This window comes from Pseudopipra pipra, chromosome W (assembly GCF_036250125.1).
Source record: "Pseudopipra pipra isolate bDixPip1 chromosome W, bDixPip1.hap1, whole genome shotgun sequence".
In the NCBI taxonomy this organism is placed as follows: domain Eukaryota; kingdom Metazoa; phylum Chordata; class Aves; order Passeriformes; family Pipridae; genus Pseudopipra; species Pseudopipra pipra.
In genome coordinates this window covers 29,246,199-29,265,214 of record NC_087580.1, presented here as the reverse complement: position 1 = coordinate 29,265,214, position 19,016 = coordinate 29,246,199, and the positions used below count along the sequence as shown (strand labels likewise).

General features: G+C 60.2%; 2 protein-coding genes across 2 annotated transcripts in view; one reads left to right on the top strand and one right to left on the bottom strand.

Moving 5' to 3' along the window:
- Positions 1-7,792, top strand: part of LOC135404965 (uncharacterized) — an 801,303-nt gene extending 793,511 nt beyond the window's left edge. Inside the window, 1 exon segment of the mRNA XM_064639689.1 lies at positions 7,276-7,792. Within this exon segment, the coding sequence (XP_064495759.1) occupies positions 7,276-7,693 (418 nt within the window). The 3' untranslated portion in view covers positions 7,694-7,792.
- A 3,663-nt stretch (positions 7,793-11,455) lies between these two features.
- LOC135405567 (maestro heat-like repeat-containing protein family member 6) lies at positions 11,456-13,156 on the bottom strand. Its single transcript, XM_064640274.1, has 5 exons — positions 12,940-13,156; positions 12,680-12,781; positions 12,375-12,477; positions 12,046-12,102; positions 11,456-11,896 (listed from the first exon to the last, which is right to left on the bottom strand). Exons 1-5 carry the CDS (start codon positions 13,060-13,062, stop codon positions 11,790-11,792), a joined length of 492 nt encoding a protein of 163 aa, XP_064496344.1. The 5' UTR covers positions 13,063-13,156; the 3' UTR covers positions 11,456-11,789.
- Positions 13,157-19,016: the final 5,860 nt, after the last annotated feature.

Below are 19,016 nucleotides of genomic sequence, written 5' to 3'. Positions count from 1 at the left end.
GGAGGTTTGTACCATTGTTAGGGAAGTTAGCAGAGATTTTCCAAGCTGAGAAGGACAGCCTGCTGCCAAGCTCTGGTAACTCTCTTAAGAAATCTTTTGCTTCAGGGATGCCCTGAGGAAAATGATGACTGGATTCTTTTCTAAAGGCACAAAGGGCCTGTTTTCTCTTCCATAGCATTCAGAATGGGACTCATTGTTCCAGCCTGCCTGCTCAGGGTTTTGTGGTGCTGGGTAAGGGTTTTTATGTGGTTTTTCTCCTGGGATAAAGTTGTGTACAGTGAATATTGATTATTCATCCCATGTCTAGGTCACTGTCTACATCTTGAATTTGACCCAGAGCCTGTGTAAATGAGGAATGCATTGAAACAAAGTCAAGGATCCTTCAGTGACTTGTTTCTCTCAGTTCAATCTTCTGAGACCTCTGATGAGTCTGGCAGGGCAGTGCCTGTGTGCAGAGGGGCAGGGAAAGAGAGTCCCAGCACAGCAGCAGTGCCAGGGAGCAGCAGCATTTGGCCTGTTGAGAGCTGCTCTTTTTCTCCTGCCCCCCTCCCCTTCTGGGCCTCGGCTGAGGCCTCAGTGCTCTGGGCCTTGGTCCCTGGGCTGGGCTGGGTCAGTCCTGTGGCCATGGCACTGCTGGCATGAGCTGGGCTCCACTGCACTCTTTCCACCACACAAGGGGCTCCATTTGCTCCGGGCACAGCCTGAAGCCTCAGCTCTTCTTCTCCAGGGCTCTCAAGAAGAAGGCCAAGGAGCAGACTCTCCAGAGGGTCCTTGCCTTGCTGGTTTCTCCCTGGAGTCCGTGTGCTGCCCTCAGGGTCCCTCTGTGGGGGCTGGAGGGGCTGAGGCTGCTCCAGCTGGTGCTGGTGGTGGCCAGTGCCCCTGGAGATGGCAAATGGGGCCTGAGGAGCCCGGGGCCGATTCTCTGCTGCTGTGCTGGGGAGCGGGGCTGGCCCTGGGGCTGCAGGAGCTGCCTGAGCTGCTGATGTGCTGAGCATTGCAGACCCAGAGGGCCTGTCCCTGAGCTCCATGGCCTCCATGTCCTGCTGCAGGGCCAGACCTGAGTGTGCTGCTCTGCTGGGCTGGGGCAGGGGCAGGGAGATGGGGGGACCAGGGAGGGGCTGGACTGGGCAGTGCCAGGGAGGGGAAAACCCCAATGTTGAGCTGAAGTGTGTGAGTGGGCAGGGTGGGGGCTCTGCCACCGCTGGGGCACCCCTGGAGTCAGCGTTTCCTTTGGCAGCACACCTTATCTCAGACAAGATAGTTTTCCAATGTTGGCTTTCCCCCCTCTTTCCCAAGGTTTTCTTTTTTGTTTTTTGTTCCCCTGAGGGGAAAAGGGGGAATAGAAGCACATGCTTATCTCTGGTTTTATCTGTATACAAAAGGGAGCTGGGGCGGGGGAGACAAAGCGATTTCTCTCTCTATTCTCTCTCTTTTATCCCATTCCCGTTTCCCTCGCCACACCCCGGGCGACTGTTTCACCGCCGCCCCTCCTCGCCCGTCCCGCGGGGCAGCTCTTTTAGCTCCGGGGCGGCGGAGACTCCCCCGGCGCGGCCCTTTGGTTTTCCTTGGTTTATTCTCCGGAGCTGATTCCGTTCCGAGCTCGCCCCCCCTCTCTGGCGACCCCCGCCAGGGCCCGTCCCGGGGCGGCTCCTTCAGTGCCACGGGCGGCGGGGACCCCTCGGGGCGGCTCCCCCAGGGCCCCGCCCGCCGCCGCCGCTCCCCGGGGCCCTCCCCGCTTCCTGCCGGGATCGGACACCGCCGGCGGCCCCGGCCCTGCCGGGCTCCATCAGCCTGAGCAATTGCTGCCAAGGAGGGGCCGGGGGCTTCCTCTTGGCCTTCGTCTCCCTGGCGCTGGGGCTCGGCTTCTACCTGCGCCAGAAGGTGAGGGGGGTCCCAGGGGGTCGTGTGTCCCCCCAGAGCGTCTGTGCCCCCCCGGGGACCCCCCACCCCGGTGTCACCCCCTTTTCTCTCCCCACAGAGCTCCTGAGCCGCCGGCGGCCGCAGCCCCTCCCCGGGGCCTCGGGCCCAGCCTGGACGCCCCCCGTCCCTGTGAGGATTTTGGGGGGGTCGTGTGTCCCCCCCTCCCCTGCTGCCACTCCTGATCCCAGGAAAGCTTCCCAGTTCTCCCCAGTCCCGGTTATTGGGGGGCAGTGGGGAAGGGGCTTGGGGGAATCCCAAGGGGTGGAGCCGAGTTTGGGGGGGACAGAACAGGCCCCGGGATGGATCGGGAATGGGGACCCCCCTGTGTTCCCCCCTGTCAGCCCGCTCTGGGGGGGCTCTGGGAGGGCACCTGCCCCTCAATAAGGCACCCAGCACACTTCGAAAGGTGCTGGGAACCCCCTAAACCTCCACACAGGCTCTGGAGGACTGCCTACACACACTCAAAGCCCACCCAAGACCCCACCCAACCCCTTCTCTGGGGGGACTTCTCTGGGCACTGGTGGTGCTGGGAGCCCCCCCGGCTGCGGGCGAGGAGCTCTCGGGTGAGTGGGTGGTGGGAAGGGGGCGGTCAGTGGGAAAAGGGGGGTCAGAGGGACAGAAGGGGTGGTGGGACCCCAAACTGAGTGGGAGGGGAGTGGGACCCCCCAAAAGTGGAGGGAGGAGGGGCACTGAGGATGCCCTCTGGAGCCCTGTCAGAGCCCTGACACTTCTGGGGTGACTCCAGGAACAGCCTTCACTGGCCCAGGGACATTCATCTCCCCAGCCTCACACACATCCCCTGCAAATGGCCCTGTCTCCTCCATCACCCTCCTCTGCCTTTCTGGCCTGGCCCTTTCATTCCACACCAGCAAAGCAGCCTGGGCACCATCTCACCTGGGCACTCAGAGGGCTTCTGTGAGCAGCAGGGGCAGATTTCTGTGGAAGGTGCATTTGTCCCCTGTCCCATGGCACAGGGCACAGCTCAGAGTGTGAAAACACTCCCAGGCACACACATCCTGGAGAGCTTTTTCAAGACAAAAATAGGGAGAGGAAGAAGAAAAGAGGCAAAATTAGAGAGATGAAAGGTGCCCCAAAAATCAGGAGCTTCCTCTGAGCCAGGTTTCCATAACTGAGTCACTGGTGGGATATTTACTTTGATAAGTAGCTGCACAAAACTATTCATGTAGACAATGAAACAATCGGCTTAATATATTATATAGAAGGTGTTGTCAATGGAAACAAATGGAGAAAAATTGTTGAGATTAAAAAAAAAAAAAAGAAAATCAAAGGTCTGGCAATGCTGGCCAGGAAGCCTTCAGCAATTATCAAGAGTTCTGTTCTGCAGAGGTTTCAAGTGTCTCCTAAATTCCACACTCCTGGCTTCAGGCCATGACTTGCCAGAGCAGTGCCAGAGCTGGCCACTGCCCAGAGATGCCCTGGGGCAGCTCCAGTGCCCAAGTGGGACAAGTGGCCCAGGGTGTGTGGGAGCCCTTTGGAGCAGGAGCTGTTGGGCAGGAAGGGCCCATCTGGGGAGGGTCAGGGAATCCCCCCCTGCAGCCCTGCTGCCCAGGCTGAGGAGGGTCCTCTCCAGCCCACAGCCCATCGTGTGCCCTTGGGGGCTGCGCTGCCGGGGCTGTTCCCGGGCACTGACTGGGGAATCTCCCGGGGTGCCCCGCGCGAGGCGGGGGCGGGGCGGAGGGCGGGCAGGGGGCGTGGCCGCGCGCTGATTGGCTGCGGCGGGGGTGTCTCCACCCGCAGCGCGCGAAGGGCGCCATCTTTGGCGCGTGGGGGATTCGGGGGCGGCGGCCCCGGGAAAAGCTGCGCTTGGGTGTGTGAGCTGGGGGGGTCTGCGGGGGGAGCGGGGTCTGGGGATCCCCTCGGGGGCTGCGGGGAGCGCGGCTGGGGGTGGAAAGGCTGGAGGGCTCGGGAGGGCTTAGCAGAGGAGTTCAGGGGTTCCCGAGGAGATTTTGAGGGGTCCCTGAGGGGGTTCGGTGTCCTGAGGGGACTCGGGGGGGGGGAGGTTGGCGGTCCCTGAAGGGGTTTGGGAGTCCCTGAGGGAGTTTTGGTTTCTGAGGAGATTGGGGGGGTCACAGGTGGGCTCGGAGGCTCTCTGAGAGGGTTTGGGAGTCCTGGGTGGGTTTTGTGGGGACGTTTGCAGCAGTTTTTGTGGTCTGTAGGTGGTTGCAGACGGCTTTGAGGCTCCCTTAGAGGGATTGGGGGGATCCCTGAATGGGCTTGGGGGGTCCCAGGTGTGTTTTGCAGGTCACTGAGAGGGTTTAGGTGGTCCGGGGGGGAAGATGAAGTCTCTTAGGGAAGTTGGGGGGTCCTTAAGGAGGTTTTGATGGGTCCTGGGGTGGATTTATGAGGAGATTTCACGGGTTTTGAGGGGATTTTGTGGAGTCCCCTAAAGCCCAGCAATGGGTTCGAGGGATCCCTCAGCCCCCAGGGGAGGGGTCCTAGGGATGCTCCCCAAAATCAGAGGGGGAAGATATACTACATCCGGGTAAGAGGATCCCAGTGCCCCCAGTATATCCCAATAACCTCCCAGTGACCACCCAATGTATCCCAGGGAGCACCCAGTTCCCCCCAGTATGGCTCAGTAACCTCCCAGTGCCCCCCCCCCATGTGTCCTGGTATCCCCCAGTAACTCCCCAGTCCCTCCCAGTGCCCTCCCAGTGTCCCTCAGTAACCCCCCAGTCCCTCCCAGTGCCCCCTGGTTCCCCTCAGTGTGTCCCAGTATTCCCCAGTAATCACCCAGTGCCCCCTCAAGCACCACGACTGTCCCCAATATGTCCCCAGATGTCCTTGGCCTTTCTGTGAACGTGGCAAGGAGGGGGGATGTTTTTGTGGTCAGAGGGTCCAGGGGGGCTCCTGGGGTGAGATGGAAGGTTGGGGACATCAGGGATGGGGTTTGGGGACAGTGGGGTGGGGTATGGGGACAGTGGAATTGGGGGAATTATGGCCATGGAGAGGCCCTGGGGACATTGGAGACACCAGGGGGGTCTCAGGGTGTTAAGGGGGGAATTGGGGACACCAAGAAACTCTTTGGAACCCCAGGGAGGTCTCAGGACTCACCTGCTTGTGGTGCTACCCCTTTTCTTTCCTCCTTGACATCATTAACCACCCCAAATGTCTCCCAACGCCCATTTTCCTTTTAATCCCCTTCCCCTACAGATCCCTTTGACCTCCCAAGACCCCTTTTAACTCCCCTAAAGGCACCCAAAGCCCCCCAACCCCCCCTAAATCCCCATCCAACCTCCCCCAGATCCCCCCAAATCTCCCCCAGCCCCCCCCTCAAATCCCTTCCAACCTCCCCCCCAAAGAGGGATCACCCGGCACCCTGGGTGACAGGAACACAGTGGGCTGTACTGGGGGCATTGGGCTGTACTGGGGGCACTGGGGGGGCTCAGGTGTCCTGGAACAACGTGGCCAAGCTCCAGGAGAGATCTGGGGATCAGTGAGGAGGTACTGGTCTGTCCTAGTCTGTCCTGGTCTGTGCTGGTCTGTCTCCCCAATCCCCAAATCCCCTCCCCAGCTCCCCCAGGACCCTCCCGCACCCCAAAGCCCCCCTGGCCCCCCCAGGCCCCTGACTTGGTCCTGCTGCCCCTTGAGCATCTGCAGCTGCTGCAGAACCAGGCATTTCATCAGCAAATGTGCAGGTGACCCCAAGCTGGGGGTGTGTTGATGTGCTGGAAGGCAGGAGGGCTCTGCAGAGGGACCTGTCTGCGGAAGAGTGTGTCAGCAGGAGCAGGGAAGGGATTGTTGGGCTGGACTGAGCGCTGGTGAGGCCACCCCTGGAGTGCTGTGTCCAGCTCTGGGCCCCTGAGTTGAGGAAGGCCCTGGAGGGGCTGGAGCAGGTGCAGAGAAGAGCAGCGAGGCTGGGGAAGGGAGTGGAGCACAAGTGGTGTGAGGAGAGGCTGAGGGAGCTGGGGGTGTTGAGGCTGGAGAAGAGGAGGCTCAGGGGAGACCTCCTGACTGTCTGCAAGTCCCTGCCAGGAGGTTGTAGCCAGGTGGGGGTGGGGCTGTTGTGCCAGGAAGCAGCAGTAGGACAAGAGGGCTGGGTCTTGAGCTGTGCCAGGGGAGGTTTAGGTTGGATATTGGGAAGGAATTTTGTACAGAGAGAAGTGAAAAGAGCGGGTGGGACCCCCAAAGGGAGCTTGAGGGGCGGTGGGTCACCCCTAAAGGGAGCTGGGGGGAGCCGGGGTTTTGGGGGCTGATGGGAAAGGGGTGAGAGAGGGGGTAAGAGAGGGGGGAGAGCGGGAGTAGGATTGTGGGGGTGCCTTGGTGTCCCCATGCCTTGATCCCTGGAGTGTGGGGGAGGCTGGAGAGAGGGAGGAGCTTCAAGAGCCTGGAGAGAGGGGGCACAGAAAAGGGGAAGTCTGGACAGTGGGGACCCCTGGGATCCCCTAGGACAACAAAGTGGAGAACCTGGAGAGGCGGAATTTCTGGGAATGCGGCACCCTGAAGGCGAGAGTCAGAGGAGAAGGAACCCCTGGGACCCCCAACACTCCCAGCATCCCTAAGTGGGACCCCCAGCATCCCCAGAGGGGGGAAACCATAGAAGGGGAACTCTTAGGAGAATTTTTTTGGGCTAATCTTCATATTTTAGAGTATTTTTTAGCTGAATGTCAACTTTTTGCGGTTTGGGGGGGCCGGAGTCTTCTCACTATTTCTGAAGGGCTTTTGCCTGAATCTCGATGATTTGGGTTTTTCTGGACTTATTCTTGGTGTTTTGGAGGGTTTTATGGATACAGGATGCCCGGTGAGTTCTAGAGATGGACTTGGGCAGGAGGAACCCCCAAGCCAACGCGCTCAGCCCTTGTTTCCCCCCCCATCAGGATTTGTCCTTCCCAAAGCTTGGGCGGATGGAGGAGGAGGCTGCGAGGAAGAGGAAGATGCCTTGGGCCCCCCAGGCAGGTGAGGAGGAAGTCAGTGTCCCTTTGGGCGGGTGTTGTGCTGGCTCTGTCAGCCGAGCATGGCCCCGGCTGCAGGACAACCCCGCTGGCGCCGCCGTCCTGCCGGGGCCGGAGTTGGGGGGATGTCCTTGGCCTTCCCTGTGGGCCGGAGGCAAATCCCCTGCCTGTCCTTCTTGCTTCCTGCCCCAGGCCCCGAGCTGAGGAGGGAGAGCCCGGAGGACAAATCCCCCCGTGAGACCCTGGTGGGAGAGGCCGTTTTGAAGGGCTCCCCGGCGCAGGAAGGCAGCGGGGAGGAAAAGGGCCGGAGGTCCCCCCGCAGGAGGGGCTCCAAAGCCATTCCAGGGTGCTCTGAGGAGGAAAGAGCCAGCCTGTGCCAGGAAGGCGGCCGGAGCTTGAGCTGGAGCTCTGACCTGGTGGTCCCTGAGCAGCCTCCCATCAGGGAGAAACCCTTCATGTGCTTGGAATGTGGGAAGAGCTTCAGGAGGAGCACCGACCTCCTCAGCCACCAGCACATTCACACCGGGGAACGGCCCTACACGTGTAGGGAATGTGGGAAGAGCTTCAGGAGCAGCTCCAACCTCAGCACCCACCAGCACATCCACACTGGAGAACGGCCCTACAAGTGTGGGCAATGTGGAAAGAGGTTTCAGACCAGCTCAAGTCTCCTCAGACATGAGCGGACGCACACAGATGAGAGGCCCTTCCGCTGCACCGACTGCGGGAAGGGCTTCAACCGGAACGGCAACCTCATCACCCATCGGCGCATCCACACAGGGGAGAGGCCCTACAAGTGTGGGGAGTGTGGGAAGAGCTTCACCCAGAGCTCTAACTTGACCATACACCAACGGACCCACTAGTAAGAGAAGCCCTTTGAGTGCCCCGACTGCGGGAAGAGCTTCGGCCGATGCTTCCACCCCAAATGAACCCCCTGATGGTGAGGCAACCCCTGGAGTCCAGTGACTGTCACTCCATCTCTTTCAACCAGAAAGGGCCAGTCCCCTTTCACAAGGGCAGCTTCTTCCAACAGAACCCTTTCTGGGGCTGTGTATGTGGAGATTCTTGCCTTGGCTGGGGACCCCCCAAGGTCACTCCTGGAGGTTGAGAGCAAAGATCTCCCTCCAAGTGTTGGTCTGGGGGAGTTCCATCCACCTCCAATTAAGAATTGGGTTTTGCCAGGTCTAGTAGAATCGCTTCAACAATTGCTTGAGCACCATCCTATCTTATCCTGTACTAGGAGTAGTTTTAGTGTCTATTTTGTACAGTAAATAATTCTGATGAAGATGTAGTGTCTGATCATTTGCAACCCTAAATAAATTCATTTCTATCAATAGATCTGATTTGCCATCATTAAAACCTGGGGGACAAAAATGCTTCAGTCACACTTCTCTAATTCCTCTAAACTGAAAGTGTTGGCATGATCCAAGGCTGAGATTGGATCCAGCAGCCCCCAGCACCCACCAGGAAGTTGGGAGCTCAGGGGGGCCAGCCCCCTTTCCCAACCCCCCTGTTCTGAAAGACCCCCATGGGACTGTTGGACCCACCAGACCCCCCCCCTTTTCCACCCTTCTCTCTCTTCCTCCTCTTTCCCATTGTCCCCTCAGTCCCCAGTTTTCCCCTCCCCAACAGTTTTGGGGTCCCAACCCCCACTTTTTGTCCCCTCTCCTGTGGGCACTGAAGGATAAAATGAGTCTGCACACACAGAGTTCCATTGCAGGACTTGTCCACTGACACTTTTCCGTGTCCCATTTTATTCCTCTTCTCTCGTGAGCAGCACTCAGTGTTTGTCTTTTAGTCCACCAGAGTTCCCAGCATGGCCCCAAAGCAGTGCCCTGATCCCACACATTCCCCTCCCCTCATGTGCTGGCTGTGTTCAGCCACCAGATAAAAACACAGGCTGGTCATGCAGGCTGGTTCAAGTGCATTTCCACTTGGAGAAACAACCTTCTCTCTCTCCAAGCACTCAGCCAAGGTCCATCCTCCCTTTGCATTCCCAGGAACTCAGTGCAGGTGCAGAGTGACTCCGCTTGGTCCCACCTCTGCCCCTGTTTTGTTTGGACACGCAGAGTTCACGGCCAAGAGGGCCAGGACCCGGGCTCCTTGTCTTTGTGCTTGTCCCATGCGCTTCCAGAGGACTTGGAATACTGAAACCAGGCAGATTCTGAAACCCCTGCTCCTGATGCTGCCACAGTGCCCATACACCGGCCCTGCAGGCATGGCCTGCACTGAATGGCCAGTGCAGCAGGAGCCGTGGCTGCGGCAGCTGCCGGGATTGCTGCAGAGATGATCCAAGCAATCAGCCATCCACTGAGGATTTCTGCATTTCACGGTTTCCTTAATTCACTGTATCCTGCCTCATCCTCCCAGCTTCTGCTTAGGTTCCCTGGGAGCCACAGTTTGGCTCTTCTGCCCATGGGAATTATTAATAATAAATGGAGGGCAGATACGTTTTGATCTGTGATACAACTAAAATAACAAGGATTATTTACAGGGATGTTAAAGGTATTGTCAGTCACATGAATCACAACATCAGGTGCGGCCAAGAAGGGATCTGAGTGACAAGGACATTAAGCCAGTCAGGAAGAGTTGGTAGACCCATTGAATTCCCCTTAGAACAGTGTCTTCCAGATGGGACATCCAGGTAGAGCTTGCTCTGCTCAGCATTCCCTGCCTGCTCCCGGGATTCTTGAGGGACAACCTCTGGCAAGTCCTGGCCGGAGGAGACCTGCCACCGCCCTGAGTCCTGGCAAGGCTGCTGCCCGTCTCCTGCCCCAAAGAGCTGTGTCCTCAGGGGACTTCTCTACCAGAGGGCAGCCAAAGCCAAGGGGCACTGAGGTCTGCCCTCTTGCAGGTGGCTGTTGGGAGCGGCAGCTGGAGCAATTGGTGGCAAGACTTGGCATCTGTCAGAAGGCAGAAGCTGTTGCTCCTTCCTGGCCTGATTTTTGGGTGGAAGTGATTAGCAGCAGCACAAAACCACCATCAGCTGCTGATTTCATTGGACAATTAGATTGGACAGAGAGACTCTCAAGCTTCCTTGTGTTCTTTTTGCTTGTTTTTTTGCCTTCTGGAAAAAAAATCAGCCCAGTTTCGCATGTTCAACACTCCAGTGTCTGTGTGCTCAGCTGTGGCCAGCAGCTGATGTCCAGTCCATTGGGGAAGTGCAGGGGACAGGGAGAAGTCTGTTCTGTGTCTGCCATGAAGGTGCCACCCGCCTGAAGGAGCAGCCAAGAGAAGTGCTGGAAACAGAGACGTTCTGGCAGTTTCTGCTCTCAGGTGGACACAGGGCCCACTTGTTGCCAGGGTTCCCAGAGATTGGATCCGGGAACAAGGCAGGGCCATGCACTGGTAGGGAATGGGCTCCAGCAGGACCAAAGGAAGAACATCCAGCAGCAAAGTGTGAGCTGGTGAACTGGGCCATCTCTTCAGCAGACACCACGGTGCTTACTTCCCTCCATCCCTGAAGCTCCACCACACCAGGCCCTGCTTTGCTTCAGCTTCTGCTGCTTCTTCCTTTGTTGCCCTCAAGTGCTGGATGTAGAGTTTAGAAGCCCATGCCCGTGTTTTGAAGGTGCCTGCGTGGAGGAGAGGTTCAGCAGCTGCAGCCCGAGGCTGGTGTCCCAGAAGAGTCTCTAAGGACAGCTGAGTGTGGAAGGTGTGTCCAGCCTCAAGCAGGGCCACTGAAGTCAGTCAGGATGTCAGGCTGCAGCTGAAGCTGCCAAGGGTTGCTGTGAGGCTGGGGAGTCACTGGAAAGCTGTGGTGGCCACTTGCCCTGAAGCCTTTTGCCAAAGCGGGTGCAACTGTGCCCACAGTCTGCCCACTTTTGGTGTCCTGGCGGGTGTGGGTGCCTGGGTGAGGAGGCCCAGGCGTTGTGGGTGCTGCTGCTCCTGGGCAGCCTCTGGTGCTGTTGTCTGTGGGGCGGAGCCGCTTGGGCAGCAGCGAGTGCGCAGCCCTGCCCGAGGAGCCCAGCGCCCTGCCCGTGGTAGCAGCAGCTCTGTGGGCCCAGAGCTCTGGCTCAGGGGGGTGTCAGCCACAGCCCCATGGCCTGGGCAGCCACGGGGGCCCGGGCTGGCCGCCAGCCCTGCCTGTGCCACTGCCCCTGGCCGGCAGCACCCGGCGGACGTGCCCTGGCAGGGCCCCCTTGCCCTCCTTGTCCCCAGCCAGGCCAGCCTGGCCCCCTTGTGGGTGTGCCCACCCTGCTGCTGAGGCCTGGCCTCCATGGCTTCTGCCACAGGGCTGGGAGATGCCTCAGGAAAGCACGAGAGCAGCCGGCTGGCAGGGAAGGAGGTGGCTGTCTGGGGGCTGCTTATGGCCTCTGCCCCCCCAAGTCCTGGGGGCTTTTCCCTCCACCCTGCCCCTTGGGGCCTGTGCCCAGTCTGTCCCCTCACAGCCTTCTGCCACCCACCCCATCACAGATTCCCCTCAAGGCTTCCTGCTCCCTTGTCCCATCAGGGCCCCCACAGCACCTCACCCCTTCCTGGCCTCCCAGCGCCCCCTCCCCTGCGGGTCTTTTGCTGACACGCTGCACAGCGGGGCAAGTGTTGCTGAGCACAGGGAGCTATTTTCCCCTCTTCCCCAAGGCCCTGTGCACACTGGGCACCAAAAAAAAACTCCTGGGCCTCTGTGCGTGATAACATGTTGGTCATGTTCCCATGCTGGGCTCAAAGGAGGTGCTTGCAGGGAAGAGGCATCTTCCCCACAGGCTCAGGTGGCCCCAGGAGATGGAGCTTCCTGCATCAGTTCTCCACAGAGCTGCAGCAGCACAGGCAGACACTGCCCTGCGGAAAAGGCCGGGTCTTCCACGCCCTGCACAGCCAGTCTTGGAGCTGCTGGAATCTGCAGTAGGGAGCCATCTGGACAGCTCTCAGCATGTAGCAGTGTTGAATTGCCAGGCCTGCCATGGCGAGTCTGATGTCTTCTGTCACACCACTACGGGCTGGAAGAGGCAGCAACGGAGACTACCAGAATGAGAAGAATGAAGTTCTCCGTACAGCTCTGATGATGTGGAGCGTTTCCTGGGCCAGGTTTGAGACGGCAGGGCTGTCATCAGTCATGTCTTGAAGGGCTGAAAGAGAAAGGAAGAGAGCCAAGGTGAGAGGCCGGTGGTGTGGTGACGTGAGGAGCCCCTCCTGCCAGGGCCATCCCAGCCAGCTCTTGCCATGGGCAGGAGGGAGCAGGGCCCAAGGAGATCAGCTGGAAGGTGCTCTCGCTCACCCTGGCAGATGAGCTGCAGCTCTGGCTGCTCCTGCTTCATGGACCTGGCGGCGATCCCTGGGAACACAGAGCCTGTCAGGCCCCAGAGGCACAGGTCCCCCGCAGCGGCGCTGCCAGCCCGGCCACACGGCCTCCTGCCCTGGCAGGGCTGAGCCCGGGGCCTTCCCGCATGGGGACGCCCCAGGGCTGGGCTGGCACAGGGCGGCAGCAGGCGCTCGGGGCCACTCGGGGCTCCACATGCCCTGGGCCGCATCCTGCTGCCGCTGCAGCAGCCGGGGCTGGGGCCGAGCTGCAGCGGGGTGGGGAGGGACCCCGGCCTTGTGGCTCACCCAGAAACTTGATGGCCAGCTTTCGCAGGGGCTCCTCTGGGCTCTCCAGGAACGGCAGGGCCTGGCGCACGTACTGGCCCACTTGGCTCCTGTCCTTTTCCAGCTGCAAAGAGCGCCAGGGCATGGAGGGAAGGCTGGGCTCAGGCTCTGCCCCTTGGTTGGGCACTCCCAGCCCTCAGCACGGGGCTCCCCTGCCCACAGAGCCCTGAGGCCTGGCCAGCAGCTGCTGGGGCCGGGCTTTGGGGGGAGCAGAGGGCTGGGTGCTCCTGGGGAGCCAGGGGCTGGGGCTTTGGGGCCGTCCTTACCAGGCACTCGGGAAACCTCCACGGCTGCTCCATGGTCACCAAGTTCTCAAGATCCCTCCACTTCAGGAACCTGGCTGCACCAAACAGTGCTCTCCGAGAGGCCTGCACAGCAACAGAGAGCGGGCCATGGCACCGCAGCCCAGGGCACAGCACCCGCATCCCTGCACCAAGGCCAGGAGGAGGCTGCAGGCGACCATGGGCCAGGGCAGGAGGCACAGCAGCCTCCTGCCATGGGGACACCAGAGCCCACGAGTCCTCACCTCTGCCACACGCTGGTTCTCATCGTGCCAGTTGAAGTAGAATGGCACCAGACTCAGGTACACGTGTGGCTTTAGGCTCTTGCTCCTCTCTGTCGCTTCCATCACCTCCCGGAAGAGGAGCATGGAGAGCTGCTGCAGCTGGCTGTGCTCCTGGTGCAAAGGAAGAGGAAAAGACCTCAGCACTGGCTTCTCCAGGCCCACCGGGGCACAGGCCTGAAAAGACACTGGGCCCCAAGTTTCCTGGCAGCACTCAGTGCCCACGATGAGGGGCACAAAGCCTTACGTTGTCAAAGAGTGGCCGCAGCGCCTCAAGCAACTTCAGGGCTATTGGGCTGGATATTTGGATGATTTTCAAGCCCAGCACATTGATGAACACAGTGAGAGTCATCTCAACCGCGTCCGTGTCTGCATCCTGCAGTAGCTCCAGGAGGCTTTCACTCAGGCTCCGGATGCTCTTAGCCTGTGTGGAACACAATGCTGTGGTGCAGCCCCACGCTGCTGCCGCGGGGCCCAGAGGCCAAAGGTGCCTCCCAAAGGAGTCGGGCAGCTGAACGGGGAGGAGGAGAGCTGGGAGCAGCTGCCACAGCTACCAAAGGCCAGCCAAGGCCAAGCTACTGCCTTCCACAGCCGCACGCTGCCGGCCCGGCTTCAGCCCCTGCCCCCTGCTCACCATTGAGGGAGCCTTGCTGAGCACCACCAGGCCTCGGAGCGCCAGGCGACGCCTCTCCGGGCACTGACTGCGCAGGTGCCTGGAAATAATCTGCAGGATGCTGGGCCCATATTGTCTTGGGATCAGGCAGTGCAGGACCTGAAAGGCAGGGAGCAGTGACGGGGTGCCCGGCCGGCAGGAGCCCGGACCCGCCCGGGGCTGTGCCCAGGCAGCAGCACAGGGTGCAGGCACCGTCCCGGGCGGCTGCAGCTGTGAGAGGGCAGAGAGGGGGAGGCAGCTGGGCCAGGCAGCGCTCGCCATCAGGCTCACCTCCACCAGGAACGCCAGGGCAGGCAGTTCCCACAGGGGCTCTCCCCTGCTGAGCCGCGGGAGCAGGCTGACGGCGATGCTGCGACCGAAGGAGCGGGAGACATGGCACAGCTCCCTGCAAGGGGGAATAAAGGTGCCAGAGACCCTGAGCCAGGTGGGCAAAGCTCTCCTGGGACTGACTCACACAGGCCTGGTCTTTGACCACCAGCCCAGGAGAGGACGTGGGCACTTTGGGAGGTGGCTCCTCCTGTGCAGCTGCCCCTCTCCGCCTTTTCCACCCTGCTCAGCCATCCCTGGCTGCCAAGGCCCTCTGGCCCAGCAGCACGGGCACTGTGAGGGGTTGCCTGTGCACAGGGCAGAAATGACCTGTGGGGGTGTGGGGCAGTGGGGAGAAAGGGCTCTCACCTGGCCAGCAGACCCACTGCATAGTGGTGGCTGTCAGCCTTGAGGAGCATGTCCCAGCCACACTTGCGACCGATCGCCATCAACACGTCCTCATCCAGCAGCTGGCGCAGCAGGGCTTTAACAGTCTGCACTGCAAACCTGTGTGCAGAGCACAGCCCAGGTCAGGCACAGAGCCCTGGCCCCAGCCCCGAGGGCGTGGCAGGGAGAGGGGACTGGGATGGAGCACCTGTTGGGGTTGGGGGGAAGGCTGCGCTGCTCCCGGCATCGCCTCCAGAAGGTCTCGACCTCCTCTGACATCTCCTCTGTGCTGATGAAAACTTGGAAGAGCAGAGTCAGAAGGAGGCGCGGGAAATTGTCCTTCACTGCACTTGGGCACCAGGAGTGGGACAGCTGGAGGATCTCCCAGAGTGCCACAGTTGCCTGCCAAAGACAAAGCACCCAGAGACAGCTCTCAGGGCCCAGATGTCCATGTGGCAGGGCCCAAGCGTGGCAGGGACAGGCCAGAGGAGACACAGGGGGATCCCCCAGCCTGGTGTCCCTGAACCTGCCCCTAAGCTAGGCTTGCAGCCCAGTGCCTGGGGCAGGGAGAAGCAGTGGTGAGGGAGGATGGAAAGGCATCCCAGAGGCAACCTGGGGGCGAGCAGAGGCCAGCTCAAGAAACTCACAGCCAGGGCAAAGACATCTCTCTCATCCCCATCAGAGGTGCGTCTCCTGTGCGCTGGCCAGTATTCCAGCACATGGAAGAGGATCTGCAGCACCGGCTCCTTAGTCCATCTGGAGGAGATGAGCGTCTTCCACATGGTGCGAGCAGCTCTGTGGAGTCACAACTCTGGCTCAGGGGGGTCTGGGACACAGCTCTGTGGCCTGGGCAGCTGCGGGGCCCAGGTGACAGAGCCACGGTGCCTTGTGGGGTAGGGAGGCAGGTTGGCCTCAGGATTGGAGGCTGACATGCCAAAGCTGGCAAAGAGAGGAGCTGGAGTGTCCTGGAAGTCTCCATGTCTCTGGCACACCATTTGGGACAGGCTGTCCAGGGGGATGGGGTCTAAAGGCAGGTGAGCCCTCAAGGCAGGTGGGCCCCATACCTGTCACAGGCTGGGGCAGAGCGCAGCAGGGTCACTGCGACATCCGTGGGGTGTGCCTTGGTCAGCAGGACCAGAGTCTTTTCCAGCCTGTGCTCATCAGATACATTGGACGTGAGCCACTGATGGATGCACCTGACTATGGCCGGCACCTGGATGGGACATGGGGGACAGTTGGAGAGCTGCCAGAGCCAGTAACTTGCCCAGCTTCCCCCAAGAAGTGCTCCCCTTGCCACCACACTCTGCTGGTCTCAAAGGCTGAGGGGACCCAGTGCAGCCAGCGTGAGGGGCCACAGCATCCCTGGGGGACTGGAGCCCTGGCCACAGGCTGCTTACTTGCTTTGCTTTGTAGACACCATTCTCCACAAGCATATCCAGCAGGGCAGCGCTGGTCTGGGCATTGAAGAGGTCCCAGTTTGCCGTGTCCCCAGTGGCCATGAAAGTGGCCTCTTCATGCCAAATGCACCTGATGAATCTGCAAACCAGCTACAGGAGAAAGGCAAGGAAGAGAGAGGGATGTCCCCTGGAGGGCTGCGACAGCAGTGCTGGGCTGAGCAGTGAGAGCAGGCCCAGCCCAGGCGGGGATGGCTGCAGGTACCTGTGCTGCCCTGCGGAAGCGGCCACGGGCACGGAGCTGCTCTTCTGTCCGCTCCTGGCCTGCATCTGGCAAAGAGCGAGCGTGCTCAGAGCTGAGGGTGTGTGGGAGAGGCCGGAGAACACAGCCCAGGCCTGGGCTCCAGGAGCAGGCAGGGCCAGCCCCGGGATGCCCAGTGGATGGAGCACGGCTGCCAGGAGATCAGCCCCGGCCCCTCTGCCCCCCTCCCTTTCCCTGGGCATGTCCAGAGGGGATGGGCAGGATGAGGCCAAGGGGGCTGCAGCCACCAGCCCTGTGGCCCAGCTCCAGCACTCACCCTCCTGCGGGGGCTGCACCTGCTGCACCTCTTCAGGCTGCTGTGTTGGAGCAGCCCTAGGGCTTTCCTCCTTCTCCTCCTCCTTCACCCAGGCCAGCTTGGGCACCGTAGGGGGTCTCTGCTGCATGTCTCCGTCTGGTGTTATGGCTACCTGCAGCAGAGATGCCATTAAAAAAGCTTTGGCTTTCCAAGTCCTGCAGTCGTGCCTTGAAGGCAGCTGCAAGAGAGAAGCCTGGGAAATAGGTCGCCTCATCCCATCCCACTGTCTGGCCTCGAGGGCACCTGCCCCAGGGACTGGAGATGCCTTGAGCAGCCCCAGGTCCCCAGGTCCCACAGTCTGGCCTGGAGGATGCACAGGGGAGAGGTGGAGAGCTGCCAGAGTGAGCAACTTGCCCAGCTTCCCCCGAGAAATGCTTCCCTTCCCAGCACACTGTGCCAGCCTCAAAGGCTGAGGGGGCCCAGTGCACCCAGCTTGGGGGGCCACAGGCTGCTTACCTCAGCAGAGACAGCTCTCTCCTCAAGAAACTCCAGGCTGGGGGTATCGGCCAGGCGCTGAACAGGCGCGGCATCAGTGCTCGCCACGCCCTCCGTCGTTGTGGCGTCGGCCTCCTCCGTGAGACCAGGCAGCACAGAGTCACAGTTTGACTCATCATCGGTGGACGTGGTGTCCCAGTGGGTTGTGTGATCAGTGGTTGCGGTGTCACACTTTGCTGGGGCAGCAGTCGACGCGGTGCTGACATCAGGATTTGTCAGCTGGGTCGGGATGGTGTCAGGCTGGGCCTGGACATCAGCTGGTGTGATCCTGGCCTTTCTACGCCGACTGCCCATGAATTTCATAAATGTCTGCAGGAGAAAGAAGGGCAGGGAAGGGAGGGATTTCCCCTGGAGGGCTGCGACAGCAGTGCTGGGCTGAGCAGTGAGAGCAGGCCCAGCCCAGGCGGGGATGGCTGCAGGTACCTGTGCTGCCCTGCGGAAGCGGCCACGGGCACGGAGCTGCTCTTCTGTCCGCTCCTGGCCTGCATCTGGCAAAGAGCGAGCGTGCTCAGAGCTGAGGGTGTGCGGGAGAGGCCGGAGAACACAGCCCAGGCCTGGGCTCCAGGAGCAGGCAGGGCCAGCCCCGGGATGCCCAGTGGATGGAGCACGGCTGCCAGGAGATCAGCCCCTCTGCCCCCCTCCCTTTCCCTGGGCATGTCCAGAGGGGATGGGACAGGATGAGGTCAAGGGGGCTGCAGCCACCAGCCCTGTGGCCCAGCTCCAGCACTCACCCTCCTGCGGGGGCTGCACCTGCTGCACCTCTTCAGGCTGCTGTGCTGGAGCAGCCCCAGGGCTTTCCTCCTCCTTCTTCCTCCGGAACAGCCTGAGCAGGCTGAAGCGTCTCCCTGCCATGCCACAGTCTGGTGTCCAGGGCACCTGCAAGAGAGAAAGAGAACCTCGGAGAAACTCCGGGCCCTAAGTCCTGCAGAATGGCCTTGAGGCCACCTGCCGCAGGGATTGGAGACACCTCGGAGAAGCTCCGGGTCTCCAAGTCCTGCAAAAGGGTCTTGAGAGCACCTGCCACAGGGCTTAGAGACACCTCGGAGAAACTCCGGGTCTCCAAGTCCTGCAAAAGGGTCTCAAGGGCACCTGCCACAGGAATTAGAGACACCTCGGAGAAACTCCGGGTCTCCAAATCCTGTGGAAATGCCTCGAGGTCACCTGAAAGAGAGAAAATCCTCCAAAACGCTCCGGGTCAGCAAGGCACGAGTTGGCTGCGCGGGGGCTCCGCACAGCACCGCTCTGTCCCGTCCTGTCCCGTCGCCTGCTCCGAGGAGCACTGTTGACACTGTGGCCGTGTCACCAGCAGCACCTCTGTCACCGCGGGTCATAAAGGGCCCTTGGACACCCTGCCCCCTTCCATCCCACCGGCCGTGCCCAGCGTGTCACAAAGGGCCCTGGGACACAGTGCCACGTGGCCTGGGGCCTCCCCCAGCCCCGCCAACCTGCCCCACCTTGGAGGGAATCCGCTCTCTGAAGTATCTAATCTGGCTGGACCTGAACTGTAGGAACGGCTCAAGAAATGAGCAAACACTCCCCTCCTGTGCCTGCTCACGGCAGCACAAGGAGCCCCCTCGGCCGCCGACTCAGTCGCAGCGGGAAGGGCACGGGGCCTTCCACACAAGCTGGCACGGCCTCCTTGGGAGAAGTGCTGGCTGGTGGCCATCCTAAACAGGGGGGCTGACACCGAGAAGGAAGGTGTGGGCAAGGGCACCAATGCTGTTGGGAGCCCTTTGGCCAGGGCTGCACTCAAATCAGCAGCTGTGGCAAGTCCTGGCCCAAGGAGACCTGCCACCGCCCCGAGTCCTGGCAAGGCTGCTGCCTGTCTCCTGCCCCAAAGAGCTGTGCCCCTGTGTATTAGTTCATTTGAATACATGCCCGGAATAAAGACAAGTACAACAGACATTCAAACACTACAAAAAATCTTTTATTGCAGTAAGAATAAAAAACTAGCAAAGAGAATCAAAAGCTAAAAAAGAATACAAAAAAACTGCTTTATCAGTTGGCATTCATACAATACTATGAACGGCTTTTATTATAGTATTAACTAGTAATAAGGGAATTAAAGGAACATTTAAAGGATATTAAAATAATACTACGAGTGGCTTTTAATACAGTATTAACTAGTAAAAAGCGAATTACAAGGATATTAAAAAAGGATATAAAACA